At 37.6% G+C, this 12,861-nt stretch overlaps 1 protein-coding gene across 3 annotated transcripts in view; it reads right to left on the bottom strand.

Moving 5' to 3' along the window:
• gas8 (growth arrest-specific 8) overlaps positions 1–12,159 on the bottom strand; it is a 105,652-nt gene extending 93,493 nt beyond the window's left edge. For 2 of the 3 annotated variants that reach the window (XM_048158097.1, XM_048158098.1), the window contains exons 1-4: positions 11,999–12,159; positions 11,538–11,630; positions 11,141–11,338; positions 10,828–11,034 (exon numbers count right to left, since the gene is read on the bottom strand). In XM_048158097.1, the coding sequence (XP_048014054.1) occupies positions 10,828–11,034; positions 11,141–11,338; positions 11,538–11,630; positions 11,999–12,001 (501 nt within the window). In that variant the 5' untranslated portion in view covers positions 12,002–12,159. Of the gene's footprint in view, positions 1–10,827; positions 11,035–11,140; positions 11,339–11,537; positions 11,631–11,998 lie in introns of those variants that run through there. The other variant, XM_048158100.1, reaches the window with a different exon arrangement.
• Between the last annotated feature and the right edge of the window lie 702 nt (positions 12,160–12,861).

Genomic DNA, 12,861 nt, shown 5'->3' with positions numbered 1-12,861 from the left:
AGACAGTGGCACCACGGAGATGTTCCAGGGACGCTGGGACGAGAGGAAGGGGATACCTGAACTTGACGGTGATGTTGTTGAGAGACCGGTAGTCAATACATGGCCGCAAGCCTCCGTCCTTTTTTGCCACGAAGAAGCAGCTTGAAGCAGCAGGGGAAGTTGATGGATGGATGTAGCCTTGAGCCAGAGCCTCCTCGATGTACTCTTCCATGGCCTTCTCCTCCGGGATTTTTTCCCCTTGGCACTGACTCACCCAGAAGCAGATCGATGGCGCAGTCCCATGGCCGGTGTGGAGGCAGCTTGGAGGCTCTCTTAGGGCAGAAAACATCACTAAAGGAGACGTAACACGATGGTATATCTACTGAATGTTTTTCAATCGGACTCTCAATGGAAGTTGCACAGACAGAGAGGTGTTCAGGACGCGGAGTTGATGGAACTGGAAACTCTGAAAAACAGTCCATGAAACAAGTGTCGCCCCACTTCAGGATTTCATCAGTTCTCCAGGAGATGACAGGATTGTGCTGCTCCAACCACGGGCACCCTAGGATCACGTCAGCGGTGGATTCCTCCAGAACCAGCAGATGGATCTTCTCCACATGAAGTATACCAGTTTGTAGTTGAAGTGGACCGACACTACGGCGAACTTGTCTCCTACTGAGGGGCTTTCCAGTTATTGAGTGGATCTGGTAGGTAGACGGCGTTGCCTTGGTCTTGAGGTTGAGCTGACGGCAGAGGGAGCCAGAGATGAAGTTGCCTGCTGACCCAGAATCGAGGAGTGCGTTGACTGGAATGGAAACATCAGCAGCAGTAAGTTTTACGACAGTGGTGAGTGGCTTCATCTTATTTATGGAAGGAAAGATGGCACTCACCATGGAACGAGGAGGACGTATTGGGCATGTGGAGATGACATGCCCCGGAGATCCACAATATAAGCACAGATTCTGGGTCAGCCTTCTCTGCCGTTCAGTTACTGTCAGACAAGTAGAATCAAGTTGCATGGATACGTGGGCTGGTTTTGGAGGGCTGACGGATTCTGGTCGGCAGAGGGAGGTGTTGAGCTGAGGTTGGCTCTGGTGCTCTTCGAGACACGACTGCATACGAGTGGCAAAGCGGATGGAGAGTTGTATGAAGCGTTCAAGCCCGATGGTGTCCTCGTATGCAGCGAGATGCAACCACACTCGAGGATCCAATCCTTGACGATATGTAGTCAGTAAAGCTTGCTCGTTCCATCCACTCATGGCAGCAAGAGCTCTGAACTTAAGAGCATATTCATTCACAGTCATTCTGCCTTGCTTTAAATTGTAAAGTTTCTCACCAACAGACGAATCCCAGGTCGGTCTTCCGAAAACTTCTCTGAAGTGGTTGACAAAGCTGGAATATGACTGGATAACAGGATTATTTTGGGTCCAGCGCTTTACCTTGTAACTGTAAAATGATAAACACTACCTTGGATTGTTCTGTGGGGTATGAGTGCGGTTGCATCTCCAGGACCAGCGAGCATTGCAGGAGGAATCCACTGCATTCCTCCGCCGAACCAGAGAAGGGCGCCGGTTTGGCGATGGGACTGGCGTGAACTGGAGATGAAGAAGTGGTGTTGTTGTTGACAGAAGTGCTCGCTGGTGGATTGGTGGTGAGTGTTCGACTCACGCAGGTGTGTGTGATCAGTACTCTGGTGAGGGAGTGCACTGCGATTGGATGGTGCTGGAGCCTGGCGTGTCTGTGACACGTATATTCAGTTTAACAGCTGTGCAACTGAACTGCTCATATTTTCTGAAGCTTAAATTGTGTTTTAAAATATGAATTGGTAAAAAGCCTTTGCAAAACGTTTGGACTGCTCTCTCACTGAATCACCTGAAGCGATTACTCAATAAAACAGACAGTATCGAGAGAACAAGCAGCCGTTTTCCTCTGTGAACATGCGCCAAATGGATGTTTGACAATTTCGTTGCTTTTAGGAGTTATAAGATTTAAAAAATTCAGATAAAATCCTGCAGGCGCCCGTGCCTTATCCTGCCTTAAATGCCTTTCCGAACCAGCAGGTGGCAGTAGCTGAACAGCCAATCACAATGATCAGACGGCCCGACGGACTGACGAGCTCCGACGCCGATTCAACATTTCGAATCGGCTGAAAAAAAGCTGACGAGGACCAACTTCCACCGATGGTCGGCCGACGAACAAAAACTGCCTGACGTCCCACAGTTGGCTTGGTGTGTTCCTGCCTTAACAATCAGTATCCTTACAAACACTCTGAACAACTCATAACGTCAGTGGAGAAAGGCATATACAAACCCGATTCCAAAAAAGTTGGGACATTGTACAAATTGTGAATAAAAACAGAATGCAATGATGTGGAAGTTTCAAATTTCAATATTTTATTCAGAATACAACATAGATGACATATCAAATGTTTAAACTGAGAAAATGTATCATTTTAAGGGAAAAATAAGTTGATTTTACATTTCATGGCATCAACACATCTCAAAAAAGTTGGGACAAGGCTATGTTTACCACTGTGTGGCATCCCCTCTTCTTTTTATAACAGTCTGCAAACGTCTGGGGACTGAGGAGACAAGTTGCTCAAGTTTAGGAATAGGAATGTTGTCCCATTCTTGTCTAATACAGGCTTCTAGTTGCTCAACTCTTCTTTGTCGCATCTTCCTCTTTATTATGCGCCAAATGTTTTCTATGGGTGAAAGATCTGGACTGCAGGCTGGCAATTTCAGTACCTGGATCCTTCTTCTATGCAGCCATGATGTTGTAATTGATGCAGTATGTGGTCTGGCATTGTCATGTTGGAAAATGCAAGGTCTGTCCTCAAAGAGACGACATCTGGATGGGAGCATATGTTGTTCTAGAACTTGGATATACCTTTCAGCATTGATGGTGCCTTTCCAGATGTGTAAGCTGCCCATGCCACACGCACTCATGCAAACCCATACCATCAGAGATGCAGGCTTCTGAACTGAGCGCTGATAACAACTTGGGTTGTCCTTGTCCTCTTTAGTCCGGATGACATGGCATCCCAGTTTTCCAAAAAGAACTTCAAATTTTGATTCGTCTGACCACAGAACAGTTTTCCATTTTGCCACAGTCCATTTTAAATGAACCTTGGTCCAGAGAAAACGCCTGCGCTTCTGGATCATGTTTAGATATGGCTTCTTTTTTGACCTATAGAGTTTTAGCCGGCAACGGTGGATTGTGTTCACCGACAATGTTTTCTGGAAGTATTCCTGAGCCCATGTTGTGATTTCCATTACAGTACCATTCCTGTATGTGATGCAGTGTCGTCTAAGGGCCCGAAGATCACGGGCATCCAGTATGGTTTTCCGGCCTTTACCCTTACGCACAGAGATTGTTCCAGATTCTCTGAATCTTTGGATGATATTATGCACTTTAGATGATGATAACTTCAAACTCTTTAAAATTTTTCTCTGAGAAACTCCTTTCTGATATTGCTCCACTATTTTTCGCCGCAGCACTGGGGGAATTGGTGATCCTCTGCCCATCTTGACTTCTGAGAGACACTGCCACTCTGAGAGGCTCTTTTTATACCCAATCATGTTGCCAATTGACCTAATAAGTTGCAAATTGGTCCTCCAGCTGTTCCTTATATGTACATTTAACTTTTCCGGCCTCTTATTGCTACCTGTCCCAACTTTTTTGGAATGTGTAGCTCTCATGAAATCCAAAATGAGCCAATATTTGGCATGACATTTCAAAATGTCTCACTTTCAACATTTGATATGTTATCTATATTCTATTGTGAATAAAATATAAGTTTATGAGATTTGTAAATTATTGCATTCCTTTTTTATTCACAATTTGTACAGTGTCCCAACTTTTTGGGAATCGGGTTTGTAGTTCATCATAACATCGTAATAGACTCGCTATATTGCTAAATCTACACAATTTTTCATATCAACAGAATATATACCGGGATAACCTGGTATATACCTCATAGTTAATGATATGCTAAAGCCTGCCGGCACGTTGTTGTGATTGGTTACAAGGTAGTCTGTGACGTCACAAACATCACCTATTTCAAACCGTGGGTTTTAGACTGTCTTTGGTTTACTGCAGTTTCAAACATAAAATACTCAGCAATGGTGCCAACTTTTGAATTTGCACATTTTGTCTTAAAGTATATTAAAAACACTACATAGACATATAAACAACATTAAAAACTTGACTTTCACCACAGGGGGTCTTTAAGTGAGCGTAAACAGTTGGTAAAGAAAACGCATGTGTATCAGTATATTCATGGATCAGTGCATTCGCTCTTAAAGTGACAGCAGCCTAATATTCCTGCTGCTGTCTGTATCATTAATCAAACAACCTGCTTTTGTTACTCCAGAATTGAAAAGTACAATGACAGAAAGAACGGTAGTATGTTAGCCTAGTTTTTTTTTTTTTTTTTTTTTGCTTGCATAATTCGTATGTAGCATTGTTTGCAAAGGATGTAATTTGTATAATATAATAAAATGTTGTCTGCATGGTTTTGAGACTTGTATATTATCATTTCCTCTTATAATTAGCTGTTGGCTAACTCCAACCAGGCTACAGGTAAAATATGTGACGTATGTCATAAAGCAGGTCGCACTCTTCCGCTGGCAGGGGATGGGCGGGGGCTGTGTGTACCGAACCGAACACGAAACTTGCAGAGTGTGGTTGTAGCCGCTAGGAGGCTGCTCAGGTAGCAGCAGCAGTAGAATTTGTCCAGTTAAGAGTTGTTCTACCACTGAAATAATTTTAGAGACATTATTTTAAGGTCAAAAATCTACATAGTGTTGCTTTAATCCTCAGGGGTCTGAGGATTTTTGGGGCCCTGGAGAAGTTTTGACATGCCCTGACATTTGTGCTTTTTTCAGTTGTTCATAAACATATTAATGGAAAAAGTGTCATTACACTGTATTCAGCACAAACTAGGCTACAATAATACGTGAGGAACATGTATATACATTAGGGTTGCACGGTGTACCGGTACTACAGTAGTATCGCGATACTAAAGCTTCAAAATACTTGCGATGCCATTGTATTTTTTAAACGGTAGTATCGTCAGTACCATAAGGAATGTTGTATGTGCGGCAGGTACACTTCAATTGAACATGCGTGCCTGCAAAAACTTTACAAGAGACTGCCGTTGACTGTCTGCTGTGCCCTGTGTAGTAAATGCTCTGTAGAATTAGCGCCTTATTGTTTTCTGATGCTTCAGTTAATTTTGCAATGAGATAAAGTTGCACTTGCACGTTGTTATTCGCAGTGCATTTTATCTGGAGAAAGGGTCTGAAATTCACTTAATTAACATCATAAAATCTTTATATAAGAATGAATTCTCACAGTTTTTCCGTTGCTCATTTGGCCACTTCTGGAAAAGATTAAATAGTTTGTTTCTAGAAACATCTTTGCGAACACGATTCAGACAAATGCAATTCCATTCATCAATAAGCTATAGCGGGTTTGCACTCGGTTCTTATCAATCATATCAATCGTGATTTTATAATTATAAATGTATTATATGTTTTAATATACATACTGCTCTCCAGTCAGGGTTAGATATTTCAAGATAGGCTGGCAAAAATGCTCCTGATAGTTCGTGACACGAGCAAGAGCTCTGTTTTTGTTTCGTTTCTAAATGAATCTGTTTATGAACAAATTGTGTGAGTCACTGACTCACTAATCCATTCATTAAGACAGTCATTTGCTTCGTTCCTGAATGAATCAGCCGTTTTGAACGAATCGTATGAATGATTCATTGACTTAATCATTAACACTTGCTGCCACCTACTGGCGACTTTAGTCTCCCATCTAAACGTAGGTCTATTCTATCATTTTTTACCATCTAAAAGTAGGTCTATTCTATCATTTTTTTCCACCAACATTTTTATTTCTATATTCAAATTTTTATATTTGAAACATTAATATCATAACATTATTTATGCAATTGTAATTGAAGTGTAAATGCATAAATGCTACATCGTAATGTCAGTTCATACAGCTTCTGTGCAGTGCTAAGATGAATTTTGTTTACATTGATTCATTTGAATGGTAATAAAAGCCTGTTATTCATTCTCATTAATGAAGTATTCAGAGAAAAATCTGGTCTGTTTTCATGTTTTTATGAAAGTTTGGTTCATTTTGTATACTGCATGGTATCGCGATACTACTTGGTATCGTAATACTTCAGCTGGTATAGTATCGTAAGACATTTTTATGGTATCGTGACAACCCTAATATACATGTTTGTATTTTTGAAGGAATAACGTTTATGCGTGGTTATTGAAAAAACAAAAAACTTAAGTCACTGAAATAAAGCCAAAAAATATATATTAAATCTGTGTTCACAAGACTTTTGGGTATTGGAGGTTGTAGAGTTTTTGCTTCAGAATTATGTAAAAATTATGCTGCCTACTCCTTCATATAAAACAATAGAGAGATTTAAATTTTCTAAAACATCTTTGGTCAAGAAACACAGTATGCGTGGAGGCGTGAATAATCATGAATAATGGATGATTCTCACCTGAGAAGACAAAAGAATCAGATAAAGAGCTCTAATGACCTGCATAAATAATGAGGCCTTTCAGTCAGGTAGGCTGTGAAAAAACCCTCTGTTGATCATGTCTCAAGCTCATCATAATGTAAATCAAACATACAGAAAAAACAACAATACTGTGAAATATTATTACAATTTAAAATAATGGTATTCTATTATATTCTTTAAAATATAATGCATTTCTATGATACAAAGTGTCTGAACAGTTATGTTACCTCTATGGCATTTCATATAGGCTTTTAGCTTAAAAGCATGCACATTTGGAGAAATATTGATGGATTCTCATGTTTATGTCAATTTTCTATAGAGAGGAGTAATATTTATTCAGGATTTATTGTCATTACTATGAGCGCTGGATACTGTATTTTCAATTCATAGCTACTTGCAGCCGGAGGGCGCTCTGTGCACTTTTAGTCCACAAATGCCAATGCTAAAGAAGAATAGGCAATCCAGGAAATAACTGAACTAACAGAGACCAGAGATCGCTAACTATGGCTATTCGAAACACTTTTCAAGACAATAAATACACGATTGAGACGATGAATGCATGTATTGACTGAATTTGCGTCTGAATAGCGCTCCCTCCGTGGGCGTGGCCGCATTAGCGGATAATGAGCTGAATCACGGACTTCTGACATGGCTCTCTTTTCATACAGATTACATAAACACAGAAGGTTTGTTTTCGATTTGACTTACACGATTTAAAACCTGGCATTTCAACGTTTGTTTAGACACAAGTCTAATTTTTTTGTGATTAGTATTCACTAAGTTACAGTTCATTTTCTGAGAACTATCAGATTGGACTTCGTTCAGAGGGAGAGGAGAGATCACGCATCATGTTAGTTTTCTTTATTTTACAAAAAGCACAACATTTTGTTTTTACTCTGAGTGTACACAAATAAAAGAAGATGTTCTACAGATTAAAATGGTGTATAGCTCTTAATTGTATGTGCAACATTGACGGAGTATTTTGAGTCTCTTTCACACTGGTTAGAAAAAAAACACGGTGATCACGCCGGCGTGACCGCCGACCTGAGAGTGTTAAAGATAACTCAATATCCTTTTAGATTCTGATTCTTTTCTATGGGTATGTTAATTTTTAAGGCCCTATATAGTTTATTCCCAGAGATATGGAGATGTCAAAATGGCTCTATGAGCAAATTGTTGAACTTTACCCATTTTCAATGGTTGAAAACCAAATGTGGGTGACTTTGCATATGGCTGCTACTTACTGTATTGAAAGAGGAATGTCTGAAAAACAAATAATGTTAAAAGTGGAAATGTGCCTTTATTTATTCACATAAAAACAACAATATAATTACATTAATTTTTGAGAGTCCTGTTATTAAGAATATAGAAAACATAGCTATTTTGCTGGTTCAATAATTTTATTTCACGTTTGTATTTCAGAAATTTACTAAAAATCTCTGAAAGGAAGTTAATGTGCCTCAACTTAGCCATTCCAGTGTATTTTTGGTACTGAAATATTGTTAAAATTGGTATGTTCAATGCAGTTATTTTGATAGAAGGAAAGATACATATCTAGTTTTAACATTATTTGTTTTTCAGACATTTATTTTTAAATACAATCCCCTGGTTTCACAGAGCTGTTTCAACTGAAAGCAACTTATACTGACATATCTTAAAATATGCCAGTGTTATTGTTTTGTCTCAAGATGCACACCAGTAATGTTTTTTTTTTTTTTTCTAGGGAATGTTTATAAAAGCTACTTAAATGCCCTAATTGAACTAAGGCCTAGTCCTGGCTAAGCCCTAAGCCCTGTCTGTGAAACCAGGCCAAGAAGTATTAGCTGTTTGAAAAGTCATCCATATTTGGTATTCGACCACTGAAAATGGGTAAAGTTTAACAATTCGCACATGGAACCATGTAGGGCCTTAAAAATAAACATTCCAAAAGAAAGGTTTGTTAAGAACCAGAATCTAAAAGGATATCTTTAATACGTCTTGCGTTACAGGCATGCAAACTTTGGAAAAACAATATTTTTGGCTCTAAATCTCAGGTGAAATTTAATTTTAACCCCCTCAACAAAATACTGGACTACTCAATAAATATTCATCCATGACATTTATTATTTTTGCTTTAATCACGATTTATGTTGGTCTTATTTTTCCAAGAAATCTTGTGATATTAAAACATGATGGTATTTCTCTTTGAGTTGAAAAGCAGTCTCGAGTCGAGTTTGTGGCAAAACCTTCACAATGCGGGTATTATTTTGTTCTGTCTTTTACTGCATATGATAATTCATACTTGGAAAACAGAACTGAAGTGACATTAATTGCAGGCATTTGTTATAATATATACCCCCGGTTTCACAGACAAGGCTTACGCTAGTCCTAGACTAAAATGCATGTTTGAGCTGTTTTAACTGAAAGCAAATTGTACTGAAATATCTTAAAATATGTCAGTGCCATTGTTTTGTCTTAAGATGCACACCAGTAATGTTTCTTTCTAGTGTACATTTATAAAAGATACTTAAATATCCTAATTTAACTAAGGCCTAATCCTGGCTTAGGCTAAGCCTTGTCTGTGAAACTGGGCCATAATGTACAGTGAGGATCGAAAGTTTGGGAACCCCTTTCAGAATCTGTGAAAATGTGAAAATTTTTAACAAAACAAGAGAGATCATACAAAATGCATGTTATTTTTTGTGTAGTACTGTCCTGAGTACGCTATTTTACATAAAATATGTTTACATATAGTCCACAAGACAAAAAAATAGCTGAATTTATTAAAATAACCCTGTTCAAAAGTTTGGGAACCCTTGGATCATAATACTGTGTGTGGTTACCTGATGATCCATGACTGTTTTTATGTTTTGTGATGGTTGTTCATGAGTGTCTTGTTTGTTCTGAGCAGTTAAACTGAGCTCTGTTCTTCAGAAAAATCCTCCAGGTCCTGCAAATTCTTCAGTTTTCAAGCATCTTTTGCATATTTGAACCATTTCCAGCAGTGACTGTATGATTTTGAGATCTGTCTTTTCACACTGAGGACAACTGAGGGACTCAAACACAACTATTAAAAAAGGTTCAAACATTCACTGATGCTCCAGAAGGAAACACGATGCATTAAGAGCCAGGGGGTGAAAACTTTTTGAATTTAAATATCAAGGTAAATTGTACTTAATTTTTCTTCTAGGAAACATGCAAGTATCTTCTGTTGCTTCTGATGGGCAGTGCTAAATGAAAAAAAAAATTATATTTCAACAAAATAAGAAAAATGTGTACATCTTCATCCTGTTCAAAAGTTTTCACCCCCCAGATCTTATTGCATCGTGTTTCCTTCTGGAGCATCAGTGAACGTTTAAACCTTTTTTAATAGTAGTGTTTGAGTCCCTCAATTGTCCTCAGTGTGAAAAGACAGATCTCAAAATCATTCAGTCACTGCTGGAAAGGGTTCAAATATCCAAAAGATGCTGGAAAACTGAAGAATCTGCAGGACCTGGAGGATTTTTCTGAAGAACAGAGCTCAGTTTAACTGCTCAGAACAAACAAGAGACTCATGAACAACCATCACAAAACATAAAAACAGTCATGGATCATCAGGTAACCACACACAGTATTAAGATCCAAGGGTTCCCAAACTTTTGAACGGGGTTATTTTAATAAATTCAGCTATTTTTTTTGTCTTGAGGACTATATGTAAACATCTTTTTATGTAAAATATCTTACTCAGGACAGTACTAAACAAAAAATAACATACATTTTGTATGATCTCTCTTGTTTTGTTAAAATTTTTCACATTTTCAGATTCTGAAAGGGGTTCCCAAACTTTCGATCCCCACTGTATATACCTTGATTGTTTATATTATGTATATTACATTATTTATTTTAACAGTGTTGTTCAATAAAACCATAAAATTACTTTTGATACTATGTAAACCAATTATTATTGCCTCATTGTTATTATATATGTATTTTGAGTCATTTTAAAGGGTATTCATTTAGGTCTATTTTTATTACCACAAAAAAATTATCCAATTACTCAATTAATTGTCAAAATAATTGACAAATAACTCGATTAATAAAAATAATCATTAGTTACAGCCCTAGATTACTTAAATGATAAGTAAAATGCACCTGCATTGTTTAGCATTTTGTAACTTTCAGTCAAATAAGACCATTTTTCTAGTCATTTCTTAAATATGGTTTTTCTTAGTTAAAAACTCTCATGTATCATCTCATTAGCTAAGTGTATTTTATATAGGCCACTGTGTAATTTGCACCCTGATTTTATCATATTATAATCATGCACATACCAGATGAATGCTCTTGAGTACATTCTCACTGGACAGCTCCTGCTCTTTTAAGTAAACTTTCAAGTTGCGCATGTCCTTCTGCAGATGATTCTCGAGGACAGCGTGCTCCTTCTGCAGCTGTTTGGTACTGGAGACACTTTCAGCCTTCAGTTCAGACAGCATGTTCTGCTGTTCATACAATAAGTGCTTGACCTTCTGCTTGTAAACCTGAACAACAACAGATTCATGTCAGATATAGTGTTAATTATGAGCCCACATGCAATTAATTTAGGGGAAAATTACTTGGACATCACCACATTACTCCTTTCAGCACCTTAATTTCCACTTGGTGGCGCTCCTCTGCCTCCTCCAGTTCACGCTCTCTGTTTCTCAGCTCACACTTATTTTCTTCCAGATGTCTTCTGGTGATTTCCCAAAATGTGTGGATTTTGTCCCTCTCTAGCTGAAAATAGTTGCGTTCCTCTCGTTCTCTGTCCAGCTCCTCTCGCAGACGCACAATGTGCTCCTCCAACTACAGTTTTGTAGATTGGAGTTTCAGGCAGATTGGTAAAAATGAAATAAAAAATAATGGCTGCCATCAACAAAGTGTGCTTGATTTCATTATTTTTAAAATTAGTATTATTATTTTCATTAGGGTGAACTGACCGACTAGGACATTATTATTATTATTATTGCAGACAATAACATCTCTAAATACGAAAAAATCAGACCTGCTCTTTGGACATCTCCTCTGTGGACAAGCCATCCACTACTGTTGGAGTTTTGCCCTTTGGGGACTTATTGGAAGATTTTCTCTTTGGCGGCTGGAATATGAACAGAAACAGGTTAAGTTCAATAAAGCTTAAGTCTCTTGTATTGGATCATTACTGTATAATTCTATATTTTCCGTATTTTATAAACATAGTTATACTATTAATGGATTAACGTCTCAGAATCAATATATTGTAGGGGATACATTTTAATTTGCGGAAATGCCATTTGCACTAAACATATTTGATCAGACTTTGGCTTCTGTATTAGCCGATGAGCTAGCGTCTCACCCTTGGACCACAACAACAGCGATACTGGGCTTTATTTATTTATTTATTTATTTATCCATGGTTAAAATTCTTCTGACAATAGATGAACGATTTCATAAAAACGATTTCATTATTATTTAATACTTGCTTACCATTGTTTGTGAACGCGTTAACACCACCTCAACTGAAAATAAAGTGGCTTGTAGCTTCACATGCTGCTACTACTCAACAACGGTTTCCTAGCAACATGAGAGCTCGGCTTAACAAATGTCTTCTTCTTTCTTGGATGATTTGGCGCTTTCCACAGCATAAGCAAATACCGCCACCTGTTGTTTCCTTATCTAACATGGATATGTTTTTGTACAACCAAGAGTAGTAGTTAAATCACTTAAGATGAAAAATCCTCCGCATCTGGTTGAGCATAACTAGGAATTATATTAAAGGACAACAAATTAAAAATAAATAAATGAATAAATAAAAATAAATAATTTTAAAATAAATTAAATATAGATAAATAACAACTAAAAAAAATGACTTTCTTAAATTATACTTAGCCAGAAGTGAAACAGCTTAGGGGCTTTCATGTCTTTAAAACGTTCAAAGAGTTGCTCAAGAGTTTAACCTCATTTCCCAAAGGTGAACTTTAAAATATCTGCAATCACTGTGCGTCTCCACTGGCACATGGCAGAGAGAGAGCGTACTTGGCAGTCTGTGGAAGCCACGGAATAAAAGAATTAACTTTTTTTATTATTCTAAGTTAATAAGTTTAATCCGAGTTTATAACTCCCATTTCTTAGAAGGAAATAGATTTGTGAGATGTACGTTACTCGTCATTATTCTGTCTTTTTTCCTCAGAATTGTGAGTGTACACTACTGGTCAAAAGTTTTTGAATGCAGTTTTTTAAAAGATTTTTTAATGTTTTTACTCTCTTCTGCTCACCAAGACTTTGTTTATTTAATCCAAAATACAGCAAAAACAGTAATTAATATTGTGAAATATTTTTACAATTTAAAA

This window comes from Megalobrama amblycephala, linkage group LG15 (assembly GCF_018812025.1).
Source record: "Megalobrama amblycephala isolate DHTTF-2021 linkage group LG15, ASM1881202v1, whole genome shotgun sequence".
In the NCBI taxonomy this organism is placed as follows: domain Eukaryota; kingdom Metazoa; phylum Chordata; class Actinopteri; order Cypriniformes; family Xenocyprididae; genus Megalobrama; species Megalobrama amblycephala.
Note: the sequence above shows the minus strand (reverse complement) of the source record. Positions and strands in the feature narration are given on the sequence as shown.